The sequence below is a fragment of the Ambystoma mexicanum genome, chromosome 10 (assembly GCF_040938575.1).
Source record: "Ambystoma mexicanum isolate Mex_15411 chromosome 10, UKY_AmexF1_1, whole genome shotgun sequence".
Classification (NCBI taxonomy): domain Eukaryota; kingdom Metazoa; phylum Chordata; class Amphibia; order Caudata; family Ambystomatidae; genus Ambystoma; species Ambystoma mexicanum.
In genome coordinates this window covers 803650836-803676741 of record NC_090932.1, presented here as the reverse complement: position 1 = coordinate 803676741, position 25906 = coordinate 803650836, and the positions used below count along the sequence as shown (strand labels likewise).

The 25906-nt window shown below is 46.7% G+C and overlaps 1 protein-coding gene across 1 annotated transcript in view; it reads right to left on the bottom strand.

The window, feature by feature from the left end:
* Positions 1 to 25906, bottom strand: part of SMC4 (structural maintenance of chromosomes 4) — a 1048897-nt gene that overhangs the window by 669383 nt on the left and 353608 nt on the right. The window contains exon 11 of the mRNA XM_069618465.1: positions 5723 to 5956. Within this exon, the coding sequence (XP_069474566.1) occupies positions 5723 to 5956 (234 nt within the window). The remainder of the gene's footprint in view (positions 1 to 5722; positions 5957 to 25906) is intronic.

Sequence of the window (25906 nt, the reverse complement as noted above, 5' to 3'; positions counted from 1 at the left end):
GCTGAGTGAGTCGGCGATGGTGTTTTTTATCCCTGCCAGATGAAACGGCACCAGAAAAATCCCTTGGGCGACGGCCCAATGCCACAGGTCCTGCGCCTCCTTGGACAGCGCTGGGGACCTGGTTCCGCCCTGTTTCCTGATGTAAAACATGGTGGTGGTGTTGTCGGTGAAGATCCTCACCACCTTGCCCTTGAGGGACGGAAGGAAGGACCTGAGGGCCCAAAACACTGCACGGAGCTCCAGGACGTTGATATGTAGGGACTTCTCCGTCGGGAGCCAGAGTCCCCTTGCGTGCAGATTTTCGGTGTGCGCTCCCCACCCTTCCAGGGAGGCATCCGTGGTCACAGTCTCCTGGTGGGCTGGGGTCTGGAAGTCCATGCCCGCCGTCAGATGCGCGCGGGTGCCCCACCACCGTATCGCTCGTCGGAAACTCTTGTCGAGCTTGATCCTTTCCTCGAAGCTGCCCGTCGTCTGGATCCAGCGCGCATCCAGGAATTCTTGCAACGGGCGCATCCGGAGCCTGCACATGGGAATGAGGTAGATGCAGGAAGACATCATCCCGAGGAGGGACTTGATGGACCTCACTTTGGCCGCGTCGGCCACCAACATCCGTTGCACCTTGCCCAAGATGGTCCTGGTCCTCTCCTCCGACGGGGAGGCCAGAAGGGACACTGTGTCGAGCCTCGCTCCCAGAAACAGTGCGACTTGCGCGGGCACCAGGTGGGATTTGGCGTAGTTCACGGAGAATCCCAGGTCCGTGAGGAGTTGGACGGTCCTTGCCGTGTGGACCACGGCGAGCTCCCTCGTCTTGGCGCGGATGAGCCAGTCGTCCAGGTAGGGGTAGACGTGGATCCCCTCGCGGCGCAGCTGCGCCGCCACCGGTGCAAGGCACTTGGTGAATACCCTGGGTGCCGACCGTAGTCCGAAGGGAAGGGCTTTGAACTGGTAATGACGCCCTTGGACCACGAATCTGAGGAATTTGCGGTGCCCCTTTAGGATGGGAATGTGGAAGTAGGCATCCTCCAAATCCAATGACGATAGGAAGTCTCCTTCCTCCAGCTGACCCAGGACGTGCTGGAGGGTGACCATCCGGAACTTCTGCGCCTTGATGAACTTGTTCAGACGTCGCAGGTCCAGGATGGGGCGCCATCCTCCCGTCTTCTTCTTCACGAGGAAGTATCTCGAGTAGACTCCGGAGCCCCGAAGCCTCTTTGGGACGAGTTCGATGGCGCCCTTTCTGAGCATCGCCTTTACCTCCAGGAGAAGTTGAGGGACGTGAAGTTCTTTCCTGGCCACGGGGGGGGACGCGCGGGCACCTTCTTTGAAACTCGAGCGCGTGGCCCCGGGCCAGGGCGTCCAGCACCCAACGGTCGGTGGAGATGGACTCCCACACGCTGACGAAGCCCGCCAGCCGGCCTCCCACCGGGGTGCTTCGGTGGGGGCCCGACCCCAAGGCCGGTTCAATCCTGCTTGGACGCGGCCTTGCCGCCTTGACCTCCTTGGCGACGACGGCGGGGTCCGCTAGACTTGCCTCGTCCTCTGTAGGCCTCTTGCGACGACGAGCGGGCCGCTTGACGGTAGGAAGCGAAACCGCCGCCGGAACCTTTGGAGGCGCCCTTGCCTCCGCCGCTCCGAAAGGGCGTCCGTCGTTGCAGGACTCCAAGGGCCCGGGCCGTCTCAGTATCCGCCTTGATGGCCTGAAGGGAATCGTCCACTGTCTTCCCAAACAGGTTGTTCCCGTCGAAGGGCATGTCCAGGACTCTGGTCTGGACGTCCTGCCGGAAGTCCGTAGCTTTGAGCCATCCACGACGTCGAAGGCAAACACCGTTGCCCAGCTGGCGGAATCCAGTGTCGGCGATGTCCGTCGCCACGGTGATGGCGTGGTCCGAGGCCACCTCACCTTCCTGCAGGATCTCAAGGGCCTCCGCCCTCTTGTCGTCCGGCAGAAAATCCAGCAGAGGAGCCATCTTGTACCAGAGCTCCCTGTCGTAGCGGGCCACGATAGCCAAGGCGTTGGCCGCTTTAATCGTCGTCGCTGCCGACGAGATGACTACGCCCCATAGTATCCAATTTCTTTCCCTCGCCGTCCGGCGGGGAAGTCGATGTGGAGGCCGCACCCCCCCCCGCTTTCTTCCTGGCTGCCGCGGAGACGACGGAGTCCGGGGTAGGCTGCGCCCGGAGGCATAGGGGGGCCGTGTCCGGGACCCGGTACTTTTTCTCGTACCGGTCTCTTCTAGCTGGCGTCGTGGAAGGGTTCTTGAGGAGGGAAAGGCCCTCATCCCAAATGTCGTCCAACAGAGGCACTGCGAGGACCGTCTTCCTCTTGGCCTCGCGCCGCTGATAAAGGAAGCCTTCCTTTTTCTTCTCCTCAGGGCAGAGTTGGAAAAGCTCGGAAGCCCTGGAGATCATGGAGTGGAAAGATCCGATCTCGTCGGGCGGAGAGGCCCTGGTGGGAGGCGACGACGGAAAATCCTCGTCGTATGCCTCGTCGTCCGTACCCGTCGCTGCCGTGTCAGTCCCCGTATCATCCCCTCGGGTGGACGGGGAGGAGGGCTGGAAGGGGCGCGACGGTTGAAAAGGAGGTGGTGGATGGATCCTTCTTTTCTTGGTAGGGGGAACACCAGAAGGTCCCGGTTCTGGATCCCCCGACGGGAGAGGTTCCTCCGTCGGTAACGGTAGCCTCGTCCTTATCTCGGAGCATAAGGACTGTATGGCCAACAAAATGGCCGCCGAGTTGTCTTGCGGCGCTGGCAGAGGGGAATCCGACGGGCGAGCAGGGGCCCCGTCGGTATCCTCGACGATGTCGTCGTCGTCACCTGCGTCGGGGTCCATTCCGACGGGCTGGCCTTCTTCCACGCCTAGGCCGTGGCTTAAGACCTCGATCAGTTCCTCTTCTGAGGTTGAGGCCGACTCTACGACGCCCTGCCCCCCCCTTCTTCCCCACGGAGGGTTTCACGGGGGTCCTATCGATGGGCACAAAGGAAGACTCCCTCCGAGGAGGCAGGGAGATTGTGGGCCCTGAGGTCGCCACCACTGGTGCAGCCACCACAGGCTGAGCCAGGGCCGCCGCGACCGTTTCGATAGAGGGCTTGGTCGGATGGATCAAGGCCTTCACCACCTTAGGTGCGCTCACCGCCTTATCCTTGAGGGAGGGGGCACTGCCACGCTCCTCCTCTGCCTTAGAGCTCGACCGGGGCCTCTCCAGGAGCTTCGCCGGGTGCTCGGCCTTCCTCTTACCCGACCCAGAGCGTTGGCTCGTGGTTGATGGTGCCGGGGAGGGTGCGCCCTGCCTGGCGCCCGCAGAGCCCGACCGTTCGGCGCTCCCGGTGCCAGCGGACTCGCGGTGCTTGGCCTTATGTTGGGCCCCCGTCGCCGGGGCGCCCTCAAAGGTCTTAGAAGACCGCTCGGATTTCTTCTTCTTCTCGCCAGACGGGCTCTTACCCTCCAGCCAGTTGGCGAGACGTTGATGGCGGTCCTTCATGGTCCGTTCCGACATGTTGCCGCAAAACGCACAGTCCTTCTCCACGTGCGTCCTCCGAAGTGTAGCTCGACGAAATCTTCACCCTTGAGGGGCACAGATGAATCCGACACGGGTCCCCGTTGATCGGATGTAGGATCGGTGGAGCTTGAGGCTCTTTTGACCGAAAGAATCGAAGTTTTTGTAAAAAGCGCGAAAAAATAGCACTAACGCTCGAGAGCAATAGCACGAGGATCCCAACACATGAACGTGCGGTAAAAATCTGAAGATGGCTGCCAGAGGCGGTGCTTAGGTAGAGGGCAGTCATTGGCTGTGGTCAGTATGACGCAGAGACCAGTGATTGGTTATTACTACGAAAGACAGATCAGAAACGAAACTGATACTGGTTTTTTCTTTACCGAGGATTCCCAGCCTGACGACGGGGAATATTCATGAGCATGTGAATCCATGCCAGACCCCATGCTGGAGAAACAGAAGCCTACCCAACAATAGAAGGTACCAACATATTGGAAGGCCGGTGACACCATCCTCGAAGAGTGCAGGTAATGGGGAAAGCGGGGGACCCGGGAAGGGGACCAGATATAATAATTGGAACTCATACTCGTGCCAGTCAACATCAAACGTTAAAATGGTTTAAAGAGATCAAGAATCATTACTGAAACACTATTCGTCCGCTATCGCAATTGTATGAGGAGTGTAAGAATCATAAGTGCAAAAGTAAAGTATTTTTCACTCAACCTGCGCTAGCCAGAAAATCTCAAACCATTCTCCAAAATCCATACCATTATATAGGCGACTTGGCATTTGCCAGGTAAACATTTGTTACTCATTGAATTGAGTCGACGCACACAGGGGCCCAGCATATTGTGTCGCCATTAATCCTCAAGATGTTTGAAACATGAACTTCAATATAAACCCTAAGAAGTCGTGTAGAGCAATAAAAACTATGGGACTGTAAAAAGACTTACCAAACATGGACACGTTATAATGGTAACCACAAAGTTACAAAATAAAAAAGTATAACATTGCAAAGTATCCTAACCGCACTTCATTTTAAAGTGATGTGTGCAGCTATAAAAAACAAGAAGCCCACTAAGGTCGACTGTACTGAAAGTGTTGTGGAAGAAACGGTTTCCCCATAAGAGTAAAAAAAATGTTTACAAAATTCAAGGGAAGTACAGCAGGGGGCTTGGTTTGGCTCCAAGAACATTAGTTCAGCAGCAATCTGTAAAAAGAAAGGGTGTCCCAAAGAAGTCTATGGGAGGAAAGCAGCAACGCCTCCCATCAACAGAAACCACCAAAGTGTTCAGTCATTCAGTGTTTTAGGCTTGGAAAAAAAAAATCTGAGTAAATATGTATTGGACAACAACCCTCTGGTACCATAGGTATTTAATCGATAAGTCCAATCAATGCCAGAACCTTTTCAGGGCTGTGATCAGTGGAGTGATAGCCAAGCTACGCTCCAATGGATAACACCTAGTGTACTACGATGGGGTGTAGCAACACTTGTGAAATCAAACTGAGTTTCCAGCCAAACCAACCCTCGCGCTAGCCCACACCCAAACAGGTACTTACCTGATCATTAACTGAGAAGTACCAAATTATTTTAATTACCTGCTATGGAAAAGCTGAAAAAGTGAGGTGCACATACTAAAAAAGGGTTGCAGTAGAAGGGAGACGTTTACTGAGGCCCCACCAACCACAAAAATAATTTCGATCCCAACCTTTTTTTTAAAAAAAACAGGAGACCCAAAAATGAAATTCTGTCCAGACAGACTTTGGACATCATATCCATATCCAGTGTTCTGGCTTTTTTGTAACCCTGCTTTGAAGAAGCAGTGCACACCTTCAGTGGGCTGGTGAAAAAAGGTCTTTGCGAGTGTTGCCTGGTAGGTATTTCATTTCCATTATCAAAGCCTTCCATCTGCCTTCAATAGTCCACTGAAAAATATGTGAAACTGCCAAAACAAAAATTTAAATCCTGTCTCGATAGGCACTAAACCACTTGCACTATACTATACCCACACTCCCACTAGACATCTTCAACCAGTACATTTTCAGGTTCACATCATTCCAACATTCCCTAGTTTTACCTCATGCATTTAGCCTTCAAGAAATACAAAAACCAAAAACATCTGCCCATTCATCAACCTCATTGAGGTTCAGCTGCACTGCCCAGACATTGAAACATTAAAACTAAACACATTGAAAGTGCTATAAAATGTTGAGTGACATTACGTGTACCTTTTTCAACTCCTGCTCGGTCTGTGGTAATTTGATCTCTAGTTCTTTGATTGCAGATTTCCTCTCTCGCAAAGTATCCGATGCAGTTGTTAAAGCTTCTTTAGCCTTATTGAGTTGTGCGAGAGCAGTATTGTGGCGACTTAAATATATATCAAGCTCTGACTGAGCAACTTGCATTGCAGAACGGGCATCATTAACAGTTTTGCTAAATTCCATAAGCTCCTTTTCCTTTCCCTGAACAAATAAAAGGTTAAAATTACTTTCAAGCACCAGGAAAACAAACCAGCACATACAGTATAATGCTCTGGCTGCTTGTGCACATACCAGATAAGAAATACGTTACTTACCTGTTACCTACAGTTCTCCAGTGTTGGGTTCCTTCATAGCGCCACATGGTTTGAATATTCTGCTCCAGCTGCAAAGTCCAGTTCTAGATTTGAATTGCAGAGCACCCTCCACAAATGAACCATTAGTATGTAACGAACACTTCCAGGGGAAACAATTGGCTGCCTCAAAAAACACCAATTCTCGAATATTCTTCAAGATGATTTGTTTATAAGTCAAGGAGCTTTCTAATGGACGTCCCTCTTACCTAAAGACTGGCATTCACTCACCAGTGTCCATCCACATCCTGTCTCCGCCCCACCACCACCTCGGGTGGTTGATCGAGATCTGTAACCCCCATTTATCTACCATACTGTCTGGCTAAGTGAAAGGCCAAAGTCAAAAATCTCTTCTCTATCTTGGACTCCCTCACGGAACAATCTAGATGGTCCCTGCTCTAGATTACCTAAGGTGATATAAGTTAAGGGTTTGTTCCTCTCGGACACTCATGCCCACCCCATCTAGCCCTTTCACACCCTAGTGCCCCTCTTCCTTGCATTCGCTTGCTCTCCGTCCTTTTCCACCCACAGTCTACTTTACTATCCCAGAGCGGCCTGTCCCTCGGATGTTTTTCTCTGATCTACCTCCACCTTCTGATTTTACTAACCCTCCTCCTCCATCCATACCCCTCCATGCTCCCCTCCCCACCCTTCAACCCTCCTCCATACCACTCATCCCATCATTCCCTTTCCACTCTACAACTATTTCCTTCTTCACCCACATTTTCTTCCACAGCCACTCTTTCACATCCCCAGGCACCTAGTTATTCACTTCCTACACTACCCTCCATCAATCTTATGAACATACATTTCACACTCAAACCCAAATGCAAGTGCTACTCTCTCCCACCAACCAATACTAAATGTTCACTCTCAATTCTACCCGCTCCTATGCTCAGTCTTCCTTCTTGACCTCAACCAAACAACCCATACTTCCCTGCCTTCCTTTTTATCCTTTCCCTTGCCTTGGCCCTTCTCAGCTTGTTCCCACAGCCAACCACTGCCTTTCCTTTCCCCACGGGAGATGATACAATCACATTAAAGAGTGGTCTCACGTCCGATCCTTTCCTGCACACGAATCAGCTGACCTTTGTCGCAGGCATAGTCGGGCAAGGGCCTCATTACTAGTAGAAAATGACAATCAATGAGGGTGCTGCTCCGTGGCCCGCCTACAAATACGAGTGCACAATGTCCTTAAGCGAGCGGGTCTCACTGGGTACTCCTTGCGTTGGTGTGGGGTTTTCTCCCCAGGCAAGTGGAGGATTATTCACCAACTCAAGCAAAAGGAAGCCCGTCCTTGAAATCTGAAAGTCAGACATGGGAACATATGAGCTTTGAGCAGGCAACCGGTGTAGAGCACGCTGATGCGTTCTGATAGTTTTTATACCAAAGAGCAAATACTATAGTATTCCCTACCAGTTCCAATCGCTGGCTTTGGTAAGAATGCGTTTTGGAAAAAGAAAATTTGATTTATTCAAACTTGATTATTCCAGTTACCACAAGAACATTGCCTTTAGCGATAACGTGAAGAATTGGACGAAACTGTCAAAACCAAAAATAGGAACAATTGTCTCCCTCGTTTATCTGGTCTTGCATTGCAAGGATCAACCTCTGATCATTCCTTGATTTCTTATTATACCAAAGAAAGGTATCCAGATGAAAACCTGGAGTAAGGATCGCAGGTCCAAGTAAGACCATTTCAGTCTTAGTGGGTTACTCTTGGACACACAACTGGAGTGGGTAGAGAAGGTTTGCTTGGATCAACTTGTTTATCATTGAGCTTCCTGATACTTGAATAGACTGGTTGAATCCAAGAGTCAAGACGGATTTTCAGTCAGCCCTGTGGACAGATTGGGAGGCACCCTATTCTGAGGAACAGGGACCAACACAACGTTTAAGCCGAACTATCTGTAGTATGACTGAACAGTAAGGTTTAGATTTGAGGGCGAGTGGTGTAGGGTTCAGTTAAGCACATACAGCACTCTTAAAAGATAAGATAGGCAGAATGTATACAAAAATAGTATTTTGAGGCCTTAGACAAACTCCTGAATGAAAAACTAGAGGTAACAATTTTTTTTTTATTTTATATTCACCTTGGTGTGCTCTGCTAAAAGCACTAACCTCACTTTCAAAATACAGTTAAATAAGATTGTAGAATGATTGCGAAACAAATGGCTGCTGGGAGAGAGCAGCAGCGGTGTTGTGGGGTGTAGGTGGCAAAGGATGGAGGCTAGACTTAACAGTGAACACCTAAGAGGCAGAAGAGTGGTGGAAGAGCCAAGTGGAGTAGAGAGAGTAGACAATAGACTGGTAAGATCGAGTGGTAAACAGGGCCTGAATCAAACCGTGCATTTGGAAGGCACTAGCCCAACTCCCAATGAGAAAACAAACCATTCAATAGCAATTGAGTTAGAAAGTCCCGGCAGTCTACAGGGATGAGACATTCAGAATTTAGGTTTTCACTTGCAGCTGAAGACCGAACTAGACAGAGGGTCAACTCGCACAATGAATAAAAAGCCTTGAACTACCGCTGAGCAAGGGAGGGGAATCTTAAGCAAGCTACCTGTGACACTATGCTTAGCTAGTGGACTTCAAGTACGGGTTTTAGTGAACTACTTATTTGAACCAATAGAGTTTTATATGTGTAACTTAATACATCTACATATTTCTCAGCATGGTGTATATTCTATGGAGGAGTGTGTGGGCTTATAATACACTTATGTCAAGTCACCCGGTATTCCTTCCTAAAATTTAAGCCTGATCGGGTCTCTCCCCTACACCCCAGAATACATTTGCGGTAACCTATAACAAGGGGGGGAAAAAAAAAGTAGGACTTCTTTATATATCTGGGAAATCACATAAAACCATATTGAGATCTGCAAAGGAGCAGGGGTTTGCTGTGACCGTTGACCATAAGGCTAAATTGCTAAAACTAGTTCCGGGTCTTTAGTGAGAAGCTCCTCTTTAAGGGGATTTGGCTATAACGACTATCTGAAGAATGACTGCAGGAGTCCCACCAATCCCCCAATCCTCCCCCTTTTATCTTAAATTTGATCTCGAGTCTACTCAAGCCCAACAGGAATGATCTACACCATTCAAACTGAATTCTGGACAGCCTTCAGCCACTAAATCTGCCGAAAGGACATTTTGGCCAGCATGTGGAGTGGGACCTGACATTCCTTGCCACCAGGTCCAGCTGCAAACACATACTGCCACGCTTTGGAACAGTATTGTTGATTTATAAAGCGCCTATACACAGGCAAGTGTTTCAAAGCGCTCAAGGAGGGTGGGAAGATGGGGGAAAAAAACTTGCTCAAAGCCCTTGAAACTCTGAGACGATAATAGTCTGCACAGACACAGTAAGTGTGTATAATATGTAACCCCACCGCGAGCGAGTACCGGTTGGGTACTGTCAGCTGTCCTGCTCCTGACGATGCCCGGACTGCCTACTTTTGACTTCCTTTCAAATACTTTGAGTATACCAGAAGCCCTCTTCAACTGAACTTCTTGCAAGGTACTCTATCAAGCACTTATTTAGCGTTTATATTCTACTAAAACTAATTGTTTCCTTGTAGACACGCCCACATCACATGCTACAAATTTGACTACCATGCGCACAAGCGCGTGCACCGGATGAGTACTGTCCGCTGTGCTCAGCGTTCTCTACGCCACAGCTTTCTTTACTATAGTGATTGCGGTATCCAGGCATCGTTAGGAAAAATAGTTACGAATGCCAAAAGTTGACAAAAATGTAACAAGTTTTTTTTTTTTACTAAAATGGGTTTTAAGGGGTTAAATAAAATGGGTTGGGGACCCCCAACCCCCCAATAATAAAAATGCATTTTTTTGACGCATGTGACGTCAAAACTTTGCCATTCAAAACTATGGCTGTCGAAATAATCACTATAAACCAGTGATTGCTACTTAACCCTCAACCCTCACTGTATGTAGCCCTGTGTTCTTGATTGGGGCAATCGGCTGTTTACACAAGTGCACAGCGGCTGATGGTTACGTTGAACGCTAATGTCTCCTTTCACTCTAGGTAACGTTCTTTTCGTATAATTGTTTAAATCTAAAGTGTTTTTTCAGTCTGTATCTATGAGAGAACTATATTACAAGTACAATTACACTCGCACTGCGAAGAGGTTGTGACCAAGCCATATGTCCAAACACAAATAAATTATAAACATTTAAAAAAAATTAAAACGGTAAAAGCAGCTTTAAGCAAGATTTGGACAAGCTACAAACTGCTTTCTCACAAATAGTGGCCTTCAAACTAATGCACCTCACATCTGGCATGCCGCCTCCTCCCTTGTGCTACTCTCACCGCATGCCACTTAATATATGCCTGGGGTTCCATCTATCCACCTTGGTAGGTGGTCCGACAAGACATTCAGCCCCTAGAATGCAGCAAATAAATGGGGATGTTAGCTGTGCACCCTTTAGCCACAATCAACTTGCCGGTCACGAGCTTCAACTCGCACCCTCTGCTAAAGAAATTAATCAAGTGCAGTTTCTGATGGATCATACTATGCATGAATATGCAGCTGAGCAAGCACCTGCCCAAGAGGGGATTAGCTCCCAACCCTCTAATTGTGTTGCAGCTTATTCAAATGAGTTATGTAGGGTCATCTCAACCCACGGCACCTCCCACTCTTAATTCTCTTTATTCTCAAGTTTTAAGGAGGTCCTCCCAATGCGGCTGAAGCCGCTGCCTTCGCTGAAAAGCTGGATGCCAGATTTCAGAATCTGGTTCCCAAGCTTCCAGCACCAGAGGCCCAATCAACCCAAACAGCAACCCCCATTATTCCCCCATTAAATAAGGAGGCTCTTGAGATGGACTATGGATACTAGATTATCCAGATCACCCGAGCTCTATCCCACGGATTGCCCCAATGATATAATTTCGCCTACAGATTCAAGTGCTTCTGCTGCTGCTCCTTTTGCTAAACCAATACCTCCACCCTCATTTGGTTTTCCTTCCTTTTCCAACCCAGCACTGGAGGCTGCTCTTATGGCTATCAATACAACTATATTCACGCCAAATAAGCTTTTTGAAATACTGGAAAGTAGAGCCACATCTCAAGAAATTATGCTAGCAACTCTTACCAATAAATTGGATTGTTAGTCTCAAATCTACCGTGCATGTTGGAAAGTGCTCTGCCTTCTTCGTTACCATGTTCTGTACCCAATGAGATACCGTCTTCCCCAGGGATCTGCGGTTCACAAATAGGCTCCAATTCCCAAGTCGAAGTGATCCCGGATAATAATTTGCACTCAACCAGTGATGACCAGATCAATGTTAACACGATTGACCTACCATTTTATGACGTTTTCTGCCGCCCATCTCAGAATAAGCACAGAAAACCAAAGCGGAATAGAAAGCAAACTTCGGATCGTGGTCTTCATTAAAATACATTATCGAACAAATCAAAAAGAAAAAAAACAAAAACCTTCCCATACTGAACAAAAGTTAAAAAATGCTAAATCCAAAACGAAAGCTTGCTAATCTTTCCATTGCAGAGCCGCAGCAAGAGCCCACCCCGCCAGGGGACAAAGGAAAGCCTACCGAACCTCCTCTGGTTGGTCTTCAATCTGTCACTCCGGGTCTGGCGTTATCTGAAGGTAAAACACTGAAAGTTCCTTTCTGTATCCCCGTTACCAGGAATATGCCGTTACCTGAACCAACTACTATAAATGATTCTATCAGTCAAGATCAAATTATGAATTTTTCTGTATATTCACATAATGAATCGATTCATGATGCTATCCATCAAAGTTTGCATGAAAATAACTCGGCTTCTCCTGTTCAAAGCCACAAATTGTGTGAACTTACATTACGATTCCACATCTTTTAGAACACTTCACCAGAAAAGAAACAAGCTCATTAAACAACTACCTTTTGATAAAGGCTTCCCACCAAGGAAGTGGAAGGTGACTATACCGTGCTTCCCCATTTGATACGGCCTACAAATGACTAACAAAGATGTACAGGAAGGTCTCTCGCCCTCTCTAAATAATGACCAGTGATCATTGGACAACCTGCAGGATGAAATACTGAGAATCACCATGATACAGGGTTTATTCTGACCCATTTCCAAGTAGAGCTACCCTGCTAGCTGTTTTTAATGTCATTCCTGCCCTACGTCATATTAATTCAAATGATATTCAACGAGTAGCCTACCCAAAACCTGCCCAGCAGGACATTGTCAACAATGTTATCCAGTCATTAATAATTAAAAATGTATGGCAGCAAAGGCATCTCCTGCTTGAGAAAGGCTTAGCCCTAGAAGCTGTTATTCCACCGGCACGTGCCCAAACTGATAACGCACTTGCAGTCATGTGCGAACAATAATACAAGCAGGGATTCTAATGTTGGTACTTATATGTTGCAAGTGCAAGACGGCGCCAGCGACTGCTGCCCAAATCCCAGTATCAAAATGGGCTTGGCTCTCATACTAACAAGGAAGTAAAAAATCATTAGCAAACTCCCACTTACGCTGTCCATCAGTGCACTATAACCTCATGGAATACACGTGGGTTTTCTCTTTTGATTACATCTAAGCCAACATTAAATCAGTATCACTTCGTCTTATTACAAGAAGCCTGGATGATGTCCCCTCCAGTGTGGCCTGACGACCAAGTCGCTTTAATACCGGCTTCTAAAGCGGTTAAGGGCAGACCAGCAGCGGGCCTCCTAATAGCTGTGCGTAATGATTCCCAATTAACCATTGAACCACTGCCATCACCGGATTATGGCATTCAACCAGTCAACATTCACACATTGAATAAAAATCATCCTTTCTACCCAATGTTGTCGCCAATATATACTGGAATCCTTCATCACCAACGGAGGCTCCGTTTATTAACAAACTTGAGGAGACCTTCGATTAAAATCTATTGAGGCCCGACTGCTTAATGACGATTATTGGTGGCGATTTTAACATGAATCTTTTTACAAATCCTGAACCTAATTCAAGGATAGAAAAATGGCTGATTCTGATGGCAATAAGACAATTATTTAAAAACGATAGTCTGCCTCGTGCAACTTGGTCTGAAGGCAGCTCCATTTCTACTCTGGATTATGTTTTTATTTTGAATGGTAACAAGCTTGTACGTGCTTTCGAAGTGATTACAACACAAGTTAGTGACCACAATTTACTTTAAGTGCGTTGGCCCCCTTTTACCTTAGAAACACTGACTTACGTTAAAGGGGAATTCCAAACAAATAACGCAAATCTAATCAAATGGAACCCGAAACGGATTATGTACTTGCATCAGAAAGTTGCCCAAGTACTTCCAAACGAAGAAACAAGTGACCAAACCTTTTATAATGAGTTCATTCAGTTAATGTCGCAAACTGGAGTTGGTAAGAATCCAAGATGTAACTATAAACATAAGTGGAATGCAAACATACATAATCTTAAAGAATTACGGAAAGCAATAAGAGCATTACCTCTAAAAGCAAATAATTCAATTAAAATCTCGCTTAAAACTAAATACAGAAATAAAATTAAGCAGATTTTATCGATGCAAAAACAAAAAGGATGCAGAATTGATGCTCGGCAGGTGAGATGGCGAATAATAAATACTGTCTCTGGAAATGCTCAACAATCTAACTAATTAAATGGTATTGACGAAACATTGACACCTCACTATCAAAACGTACTGTTTAAAAATGCGATTCCTTCCCAAATTATTCAATGTAACCTATGCGACAAGTTTAAATTTGATTCTATAGATGTAATAATAATTAAAAACCTTAGCACATCATGAGCTCCGGGGCCGGAGATGCTTACTAATTTTATTGTTAAAAATAAATCGAGGCTTGGGCCGAACTTATGTACAATATTCCAGACTATCCTTCAATCCCAGAAAATTCCACCCTCCTGGCAGGAAGCCATCATAATTCCAATTTTTTAAACAGGGAAATCAAGCTAATCCCCATAATTATCGACCCATCACACTTTTAGATGTTCCGGGCAAGATTTTAGCGAGGCTTTTAATACGTGATTTTACTAAATGGCTTAGAAAGACCTAATCGATCATCAATCAGGGTTTGTACCTGGAATTGGCACAGTGCCAAATCTTATATTAATATCCACCATTAAAGTCCAAGTGATAAGGAACAACCAACCAGTCTCGTGGCCTTTAAACAAGCCTTTGATTCTGTGTCGAGAGAATTTATGGAGTAAACTTTTAAAGGTTGTCCATCGTACATCATTTAATACATCAATTTTATTCTAATACGACTAAAATAAAGGCTGTCCGTTTGCTTCTATCCTTTTCAATTTTTATATTAATGATTTTTATAAGACCTTGAAGGATGTGCGTTCCTTTTCTCCTCGGCTTGGCACGCATCATATACCGCATCTTTTATATGTGGATGATCTTGTGCTCTTTGATAAAACACTGATCGGTCTTCAGAGACAACTTGCAGCTCTTACAGTATATGCGGAAGACTATCTTGTGATGAACACTAAAAAATCTAATATTCTAGTATTTAAACACTGTACCAAGAAAGATACATATAAATTCAATTGAAAATTGGCAAAGAAATAGCTAGGAGTTAATTTGAATGCACATCCTCTAGAAATGCTGTATTAAATAGCTTATAGTAAGAATGAGGCTACTGGCAACTCAAGCGAAGGCCTTACAAAGAAAGTTTGGGAGATTCTCATTGCCTGCTCAAATGTTCGATCTACAGAAAGTCAATCCAGGAATTACCTACAGCAGTCATACCAAAATCCTGGAGAAAGCTGTTAGATGGGATTATAAGGGATATTCTGGAAATCCATTTTACCAGTTCCCCAGAGTACTCCAATAGCCCTCATTAGGTATGAAATGGGTCTGATTTCTTTAAAGGTAGCAGTCACCTGGTCAATTATAGCTCTATACAGAAAAGTTCAATTGTCTACAAGTTCATCGAAAAATGTATTTCTGGTTATTAGAAATCTATTAGAAACTGCGACCCCTACTCCATTAACTAAATGAAAAACTCTTTGCGAAGAATTCTTACAGGATGCTACCATTTCAAAGGAATTGTTAATAGAAATCCCTGATAAAGCAGAGCTGAAGCTCAATAGAATAGACTGGACTGATACTGGTAAGAGATGCTCCGGCTACCGCGCTTCTAAAATAGGAGTATTTCTAACTAAAGCTTTAAATGAGGTACGTCCTACAAAAAGACCTTTCCTGATCGGTTATACGCCGATACATTTTTACAATTCCGATTCAATCTATTCCCAACAAAAACCAAAATAGCATTATATTTGAAGGAAAGCTGCCTGTCTACATCATGCAGATTTTGTAATTTAGCGCACAAGCAGGAGACTACAATGCATCTAATTACTGAATGCAAAGGTCTACTGGAATCAAGGAAGTCATTCTCACAATTATTTCAAAGACTTTTCTTGACAAAAGGAACAAATGTGGATTGAAATTTTAATTCTACTAGTAGCTACTCGACTGCTACAGAGAAATATTTTCAACAACTGAATTTATAGTTCATGCTTTTATTATTAATTGCATAGGTTTAATCAAGCTGCCCCTTTTTACATTATATCTATACATATAGCATTCTCACCTAAGTAGGGCACCGACAGCTGCTTGTATTCCTATTTTACTATTTTGTAATATGATGTTTTAAAATTGCTTCTTGCCGATGTCTGAGTGAACTGATGAACTCCGCTGCTTATTGTATGAGACATCATTTGGGAGAGAGCCTTCAATTATCCAAGCTATAAATACATGCCTTTAATTGCCTTTAGATTTCTATTTAGGTATACACTTGTATTCTTTTTATTGAGTTAAGATAGTTGCATTTATCTAAAATGAATTTAAAATTGACCAATTGTTGATTTGACGTGTGTATGGATCAATTGTCTCTGATATGAATATTGTGATTTGAGAATATCTTTGAGAAATGTTACTCCGATTGCATTGTTAAGTGATCAGAAATTCAATTGTAATTGAAAACAATTGCATGCCACCAAATCAATTTTTCAAATAAAAAGAATATATATATATTTAACAGTTGAGAGACAGCAAAGTGACCGGACAGCAATTCTGCAGTTCAACCAGTGTAATTAAGGGGTAAAGACAAGGGAAGACAGACTATCTTCAGGCACCGTGCAGTCAACGGTGCAAGTGCACGGACGGGCAACAGGGAGGGAGGTACAAGTGCATCTGGTCGGTGGACAATGGGGTAAGTGCACAGAGAGCCACTCTTGGGTTATTTCTCAAGTGCAGCGAGGCTGGGTGGGGTGTAGTGCCCTGGGGCAAGCACATGAGGAACGGCAGGGGAGCCGTGGACCTGTGAGACTGAGGTACACTGGGCAGCCAGTCAGCAGGCTGTAAGGAAGAGGGGTGGGGCGTGAAGAGGGGGGAAAGAGCAGAGTGCTAGCTTAGAAGGCTAGAGGGAGAGAGAAGGAAGAGGGGAAGAGTAAGGTCTTGAGGAGTTTTCGGAACTTTCAGGCTCAAGACTGAGTGTGGCAGGGAGGCTATTAAAGAGGGAAGCACCTGCTGATGCTAATGACATCTTCCTCCAAATCCCTGCTTATAGAACAAAGCTTGGAGGTTTAGGAGCAGAGGGCTTGTGAGGGACAGTATTTAGGTAGGCAACAATGCAGGTAGGTAGGTCCCAGGCCCAAGAAGTCCTTGTGGACAATGCAGAGGTTCTTGAACTTCATCCATACAGCCACAGGGAGCCAGTTAAGGGATTTCAGCGCCAGAGAGATGCAGTACCTGGGAATGAAGCCAATGACAATTCTCGCGATTCTGTTCTGGGCGAGTGTTAAGCAAGATTGTATGCAATACCCTTTGGGTGCACTACAACAACCTTTACCTCCTGGCAATAGGGACCCAATCTTTGGTAAGTATGAACGACACAGGTTGGTAGTGTGGCTGAGCAGCCAGGCTTATCTGAAGAGTGGTCAATGTGAGCAGTAATGTGACAGTTTACCAGTACAGTTATTCAAATAAACTTACTCAGTCATTTGTATAAGCTTCTTCAGAAGGGAGCCGTCTATATAAAAATTAAAACACTTCAAATCACTTAAGTTTCTGTGAATCAGAGGCTACCCATTGGAGATAACACACTTCCTACACCGCCAGGTGACTTAAACTAGGACATTGATTTATCACTGGTACATTTAGAGCAATGCCGAGTACAGTGTAAAAGGAGAGAGGAATAAAACAAAAGTTAACAAATAATTCATAAACCGGTAAGTACTTTTGGAAACCTTCCAATGTCAAATACATTTTATCCCTTTCCTGGGGGAAAAGATAAAGCACAGAGTCAAAGGTAAGAAGAGTCTCCCAGGGAGCCAGGACAACCAATGTTAATTGCACAATGTCTAGGGGAGCTGAAGATCTTTGCAGGAAGGTCAAAAAGTATCACAATGTTTTTAGAAATGGTTGTAGAAAATAGAAAACTTGAAGGGCCACAAGATGGGAGGCTTGTGAGGGGCAAAGCTTTAGCAACTTTGCAAGGTAACCAAGACAGGTCTCGACTGAGAGCAAGCAAGTCCACACAACAAGAAGTTAGTTAATAGACTTTACGGTACCTCTGTTAGAAGAAATGGTTCCAGCTGGCTTCTGTTGCTGTACAGCTCTACAGATCCTGAGCCTCAGTCATGGGGACAAGAGGGAGGACTTTTGGGGACTCCTGCTCTGCAATGGGAAGGTCAGCAGCAGAAATGGGCAAACTTAGATTCAGCGGTTCTTCTGTGTTTCAGCTCCTTGCATCTGACAGAAAATCGAAACACTGGTTCTCAGATAACACTCTGGACTTTGCTCGTATCTGGAGTCCAGTATTCTGTTGAGGTGGCTCAGGCTTGGTCAGTCCTGCTTCAGTGAAGTCCGGAGGATCTTCATGGCACTTCGGTTCCAGCAGCAGCGGAAGTACAGTCAGCTCCGAGAGGATGTCCAGACAGGCTTACTTTGGAGTCAATTGGTCTCACCAACTCAAAAGGGAGAAGTTGTCCTTGCAGGGCTTCTCTAGTTGAGGCGAATTTGGACCTTCAGCACAGCAGCAGGGCTTCACCGGACAAACCAACGGTCCAGGAGTTGCAGCAGGCATCTTTGAATTTCTTCTTCGGATTCCTTCGTCCAGTGCTCGACTGCCTTCCAAGCCAAAAAGACTCAAATTATACAAGTTTCTCCCATTCATTCCAGCCCAGCTGTCAATCACAGCAGGGTTGCTGTCCTTGCCGGACAGCCAGCTGGCCAATCACCATTGGGTGCATTCCTGTAACCAATGGATTTAAGCCAAGCGAGTTTTGGGCACCTCCCTCACTTCCTGCCCCTGCCAGACATACTGGAGCCAGAGGTAGGTTTCACTCGTGAATCCCACCAAAGACAAAACGAACAAATGGACCAAACTTGGTTTGGCACGCAGGGTGCATCTCAAGGACCTTTCCAACAAGAAATGGCGAAAAAAAAAAGACCAGGGCCTTTTTGACAAAATGGGCACCCATTGGTGCTTTACTGCGGCTGCAAACACAGCCCTCTGTAAAAACACAATGGTAGTAAAACGTAAACCACCAGCCATTAATCATAGAAAGGGTAACGTAAATGTTACATGAGAAACTAGACAAAGGGGACACTAAGTAACCCCTCCAGCACCCTATGGTAAGATCGTGTGTGTTGGGTCTAGAAGAACAATTACTTACCAACTGTAACATTCTTTCGACTGATGTTCCTCCCACGTATTCCTCATCTTGTGATAGGCTCCCATAGCAGTATCAATTTTTGGAGGCAGGAGTACTAATTTCAGTTTTCGTGGACAGAATGCAGAACTGCCTTTGCAAATAAACCCTCGTTAGAGGAGGCAGTGTCCAAACAACCTTTAACAAAAGTATGCATTTTTTTCCAGGTTGCAGCTGCCCAAATATCTGCTGCTGGGACCCCCCTCTAGAGCCGCAGAAGTAGCCATTCCCCTTGTAGAATGGGCACGAAGCCCATTTGGTGGTTCTTTTCCCGCTAATCTGTAGCATTCAACTATGGCCAATATGATCCAGCGGGAAATGGTCTGTTTTGTTACAGATAAGCCTAATTTATGACCAGTATAACCCACAACCAGTTGGTCATCTTGTCTCACTCAATTTAGCCATCCATGAGATGTAAAAACTAAGCCCTTTTGGGATCTAATCTGTGTAATCTCTCCTCTTTGCCCAGATGAGGAGGAGGATAAAAGGTTGGTAGTACTATTTTTTGTGACATATGGAAGTCTGGGACTACTATTGGCAAGAACGAAGTTTTAACTTTAAGGACTCCCTTATCTTTATAAAAAAATAGTATATGGTGGTTTGCATGAGAGAGCCTGAAGTTCGCTAACCCTGCGGGCTGATAGGGCCACAAGGAGGACAGTTTTTAGAGTCAAAAGCCTCAATGGACAGGAGTGCAGAGGCTCAAAAGGTATGCAAGTCAAGAATTCTAATACTAAAGTCGCAAGTTGGTACATGAAAAGGTACTGGAGGGTATACATTAGTAAGCCCCTTTAAGAATTGAATTATTAGCGGTATTTTGAAATATGAAACTTCTTCCGAGGAGCGCTTGAAAATGGACAGCGCAGCAAGGTATCCTTTGATTGTTCCTATCTGGAGCCCCAGATTAGCTAGATGTAGTAGAAAAGAGCACCATTGTGGTGCCACACTGAAAAGGGTCCACATCCTTGTCTTTGCACCAGTTACTAAACCTGTTCCAGCGACATCGGTACAAAGACTTTGTTGCTGGTCTTCTGGCCGAAAGCAAGATTTCCATTACATCATCCGGAAGATCTCAACCTCTCAGAAACCATGCGTGAAGGTTAAGTGTCTTGACCTCTGGATGGAGAACCCGACCTTCCTCTTGCGAGAGAAGATCCTCTCTTTGTGGAAGACGTATTGGAGGGCAGATGGACATGTCTAGAAGGTCCGGGTACCACGTCCTCCTGGCCCAATCCGGGGCAATTAGGATCATGGTTTTCCTGAACTTTCTCAACTTCCTGATTACTTGAGGAATCACGGGGGCTGGAGGAAACGCGTACAGCAGTGGAAACTTCCACTCCACTACGAATGTGTCTCCCAGAGCTCCTCTTTGAGGAAATTCCCTTGAGCAGTACTGATCGCACTTCCGGTTGATCGCGGTGGCAAACAGATCCACTTGAGGGGTTCCCCAAAGGGCGAAGATCTCTAGAAGGATTTCCTGAGCCAGCTCCCACTCGTGAGACCGTGCTCTGCCTGCTCAGAGCGTCTGCCACCGTGTTCTTCTTTCCGACTAGGTGAATTGCCGACAGATTCCTTCTCGTATTGGCCAGAGCCAGAGCTGCATTGCTTCTCTGCACAGTGGCAGTGACCCTACTCCTCTTGTTGAGGTAGTACATGGCCACCGTATTGTCCGTCATTATCAGGACATTCTTTCCCTGTACAGAGGGCAGAAAGGCCTTTAGAGCTATTCTGATTGCCCTCCGCTCCAAAAGGTTGCTGTGTAGTTTGGACTCCGATGGAGACCAACGAGCGCTGATTGTCAGATCGTGGGTGTGTGCTCCCCACCCCGTGAGTGAGGCGTCCGTCACTACGTTATCTCCGGCCATGGTTGCCAAAAAGACTCTCCCTTGAGAATGTTGTCGTTGCAAGCCCACCATAGAAGATCCTGAGCAACTGCGCTCGGAACTTGCAGAAGATCCGACATATTCCCTGAGAACTGGGACCACTGAGTTCTGAGTGCCCATTGAAGGGATCTCATTCTCAACCTGGCCTCTGGTACTAGGAAAATGCAGGATGCCATGAGGCCGAGCAACCTGAGAAAATCGAAGGCCGATAGATGTTGGGCATTCTGAAACTTCGTTACCATCTGCTGGATGTGGAGAGCCCTCACTTCGGGAGGCGAGGCTTTTCCCGATGAAGTGTCCAAGACTGCACCGATAAACTGGAGTTTCTGGGATGGTATCATGTGGGACTTCTTGAAATTGAGGGAGAAGCCCAATTTGTGGAGGAAGTGGCAGGTGATCGAAAGATGTTCCTGAGCTTGTTCTGGAGAACTTGCTCTGATCAACCAGTCGTCCAGGTAGGGCTATATGTGAATACCTCCTCTCCTGATACTTGCTGCCACAACCGCCAACTGTTTGGTGAAAACCCTCGGGGCGGAGGTCAACCTGAATGGCAGAACTCGAAACTGATAATGAGAATTGCCAATCGCGAACCTCAGGTACTTTCTGTGCTTTGGATGGATTGGCACATGAAAGTAAGCATCCTGAAGGTCCAATGATACCAACCAATCTTGGAGTTGGAGAGCCTGAAGGATCTGAGAAAGTCACCATCTTGAACTTGTCCTTCCTGAGGAACTTGTTCAAGTTTCTCAAGTCCAAGATGGGTCTCAGTCCTCCGTCCTTTTTTGGGATGAGAAAATATGGGGAGTACCAACCCCTGTTCCTCTCGGCTACAGGTACAGGTTCTATGGCACCTTTCTCTAGCAGGGTTAAAATTTCCTGCAACATGAGTGGATCTGGTAATTTGGCGGAGTTGGCTCCCGGTGGATTATTGAGGCCTTTTTAGAAATGGGAAGCAGTAACCTTGGGCTACTGTTTCCAGTGCCCAAGCATCTGAGGTAATGCCCCACCATTCTTTCAGATGTTGAGACCCTGCCTCCCACTGGTGTTTTGTGTAATAAGGTCTCGGAGGGATTTGGAGGCGGCTGCAGGAGTGGGTGGGGGGGTACAGATGCCGCTCCTGAGGCCGATTGTCCACCTCTTCCTAGTGTTCCACGAGGGAAGTTTATTTTTCCCCTTTGAGAAGCCTGTCCTCTTCCTCTACCAAAAGAGGAGTAGTATCGAAAAGAACGACCCCTCCAGGAAGATGAGCCGGAATAGGGTTTTAGAGGCTGGCGCAAAGAGGCGCTAAGTGATTTAGCTGCCGCTTTCGAGGTCTGAAATTTTTCTAGGCTTTCATCAGCCTTTCTGCCAATGAGCCTCGAGCCATCAAAGAGCATGTTGAGAAGTCTGGCTTGCACGTCCGGTGCAAACCCCCGACTTCCTCAACCACGCAAATCTGCGTAGCACAACGCTTGCAGCCATGGATCTGCTGATACTATCAGCAGTATCCAGTCCAGACAGGATGCATTCCCCCATTGCCTCCTTCCCGTCTTTGACTATATTCAGGAAGCCTTTCCTTGCCTTCCGGAATATGATCAGCCGCCGCCGAAATACAGCGCCACAGGGTATGGGTAAACCTGGCTAGTGTACAGGTGACATTTGCCAACTTAAGTGCCATACTGCCTGATGTGAAAACTTTACGTGCCCAGCCATCAATTTTTTTATCCCCTCTATCTGAAGGGATAGTTGGATAAGCAGTTTGTTTTGAAGTAGATGCTGCCTGAATGACTAAACTCTCTGGAGTCGGATGTTTATTCAAATATTCAGGATCCGTTCCAGCCGGTCTATTTTCTTGGAAAAGTGCATCTGCAGCAGCAATCGTTTCTGGCTTCTCCCAGTTTTTCTCCACAGTCCTTTGGAGGGCTCTGTGGAAAGGGAGAACAGGATCTTACTGAGGTCCCTTGACGATTATATCCGTCATGTCATCTTGTTCAGAAATAGGTGAAGTATTACCCCAACCCATATATTCAACTACCCTGGTCATCAGACCCCTCTACCCAGCATCTGCATGCTCTGCAGGATCAGGTTTGGTGAACTCTAATTCTGGGGATGTGTCAACTCCACTGGCAGAATGTAGAGTATCACTCAGGTCTCTCATTCTAGATTCCTAGTTAAGTTCCTCACAAACCTGTCTGTACCATAGGTAACACCCAAAGGAGTAACCCAGTCTTCTTCTGAAGCAGACTCTTCATAGATTGCTGACATAGATTTGAAAAAGTCTGACCTGGCCAAAGGAGTGAATCTCCTTTCTTCCTCTTCCATCTGCTTCGAAGGAATTGGCAAATCCCTCGAAGTTTTCGAAGGTGTCTTCGAAGATGATTTCGATAATGGCGTCGATGACGCATTTGGCTTTGGTGTCGAAATTATCGACGTCGAGGGCGTCGACGAAGTTGTCGAAGTCTTCGACGACTTTTGTTTCTTGCATGGCACTGGAGAGGTGCTCGACTCTCGAAGCGTCTTCGACAGTTTTACGTCGACTCGAGGTTTTTTGGATTCCTCGACGCTACCGGTCTTAGCCATGGTAGCCTTGGACTTCCCTTTATTGTCCAATGGAGAGACTTTAAGGCTATGGCTTTTTCGAGGGTCTTTCGAGGGGGTAGGGGCCGCATTCTTGAAAACCTCCATCTTTTTGCGGAATTCTTCCCACTTACTGGGAGAATCCGATTTAGTCGGACAATGAATTTCTTCGGTCGACTCTGAAGATGGAGCTCTATGTGTCTTCAATTTTTTCGATGACGACGAAGTGTCTCAATCTACTCCTAGATCGAGATCTCTTTGAGTGCCTATGGCGATCCGATTCCTTAGAATCAGTTGCTTTGTGTCTTTTTGACGAAACCTTTTTTGAGGCTTCCCTCCCCACAGACAGTTTACCTCTCCTCTCACAAAGAGCTTTTTCGGTCAAAGATTGGCAGGACCCGCAGTCTGTTTGGTGACTGGAACCAAGACACCAGAGACAAATCCGGTGGGGATCGGTGATAGACATCTTAGATCCACAATCTGAACACTTAAACCCAGTTCTGGGTGTTGAAGATGACATTTTCTTCACAGAAAATAGAAGCACGCAGTTCATAGCGAAGCGATCAGAAAAACGGAACTGGTGCGGCTCGAGCTATTTATACCATCGGTGACGTCGACAGAGTACGGAGTACGTCGAGGGACAATCAACGCCACGACCTTGAGCACAGCGCCCTCTGCCGAGAAAAAAAATAAATAAAATTTTCGAAGCTGGAGATAACGAATTATCACAAGATGAGTAATACGTGGGAGGACAATCCATTCGAAAGTTACATTTTTAAAGTAAAGTCAATTTCACTTCACTGCTCTTGGAAACAGCAGTTTATCCAAGAGAAGATATTTAAACCTTTGGGCAATCTAAGAGACTTCCCTTTGCGACTGCACAGAAGGTGCTGTGTGCCACAATGTAAAAGATTACACCTATGGAGTTTTTCAGACTCCAGAGTTAAAAGAAACCGTCTAAATCACAACAAAATACGAGAGTGAGGAAAAAGGGCAATTAGCACATTTTTGAGAATTCTCACCAACAATGAGTTGCAGAGGGCGCAGGGCAGAAGGGAAGTTGAGGAAGAGGTTGTTGCAAAAGTCCAGCCTAGAGAGAACCAGGGCTCTGGTGACAGTGAGCCGCTAGGGGAAGTGAGCAAAAGTAGTGCATGTCTGAGGAGGAATAGCGGACAGACTTTAGAGATGTCTGAGATGAGAGAAGAAGAGTGGAATTGAAGATGACCACGTCTTTTAGCCTCGCAGGTAGGTGTGGGCGAAGGGCCAAGGGCGGCCGGCCAGAGTGAAAGTGGGAGCTGGGGACCCAATGCAAACTAGCTCAGTCTTACTGGTGTTGAAGCAGAGGTCGTTTGCAGCACACTATGACTGATTAGCGGACAGGCAGTCAGATATGAGAAAGGAGGAGGCAGTTGAGTGAAGCATGAATGATAGTTGCGAGTCATCCACGTAACACTGAAAATTAGAGGTGAAAGTGGCAATTAAACGTGCCAAGGCAGCCATATAGACGAAGAACCAGGGAGATAGGTTACATCCCTGGGGAATGCCACAGGTTGAAAAAGATAGTCGAGAGAAAGCCTCCCAGCTCCACCTGGGATGGGCACTCCGAGAAATTAATAGTTACTCACCGTAGTGACCAACGTACTCCTAGTCCCTAGGACGCTTCCTTCATACTGCATGGACATCCCTCGCAAAGGGACGCAAGACAACCTTTTTCACCAGAAAAACCTTCCCTTTTAAATTTAGAGGTGTGCATGGTTGCGACACTGGGAGCATGCGCTCCCCTGACAGTCCATCGGCGCCACTCCTCAGTCCCCATTGACACGTCGACAATAGAGGCCATGGATGCTTGATACACCAGCCTGGATCCCCGAAGGTGACAGTGCGTCCGAATTGCGGAACCCCATGGTCCTGCCCTGATAGAATTTCAGAGTGCGTCCGGCATCCAGACAGTGCAACACCTAAAATCGTAGGTAAGACTATTTCCTCGTTTAGATGGAAAACGGAGGGTAGGTTGGGTCGGAATGCAGGGCGAGTCTGCAGGACCACTTCATCCCTGTGAAAAGTGGCATAAGGTTTAGAGGCCACCAGAGCCAGGATCTCGCTGACTCTGCAAGCTGAGGTGAGGCCCACTAACAAAGCTTTTTTAATGTTGACCAACCTGATTTCTGCAGACACCATTGGCTTGAAGTGTGCGCCAAGGCGCCCAACACCATATTGAGGCCCCACACAGGTGTGGCTTCTTGATGGGTGGGTAGATCCTGCTGCGAGGGCCAACTTCAGTGGGGCGGGGCGGATGACCCTCTGCCCCCCTGCTGGGACAGAAGATGGGCTGGCCCCATCATAAGGTGAATGAGTGCTCTGTGCGTGAGGCTGAGCAATTCGGAGAACCACGGTCTCGCCGGCCATCATGGAGCCATCAGAATGATGCTGAAGTGACAAGATTCCTTCATAATGCAGATCACCCTGTGGACCAGGGGTGTGGGAGGAAAGGCATAGGCTGTCATGCCATCCCACCATACCTGTAATGCATTGCCCAGGGAGCTGGGGCCCTGCCAGGAAGCGACCTGTTGGCACTTACTGTTCCAGGAGGCAAATATACACTTGAGGATGCCCCCATCTACTAAAGATCTCCAGCAGCACCTGGTCTTTCAA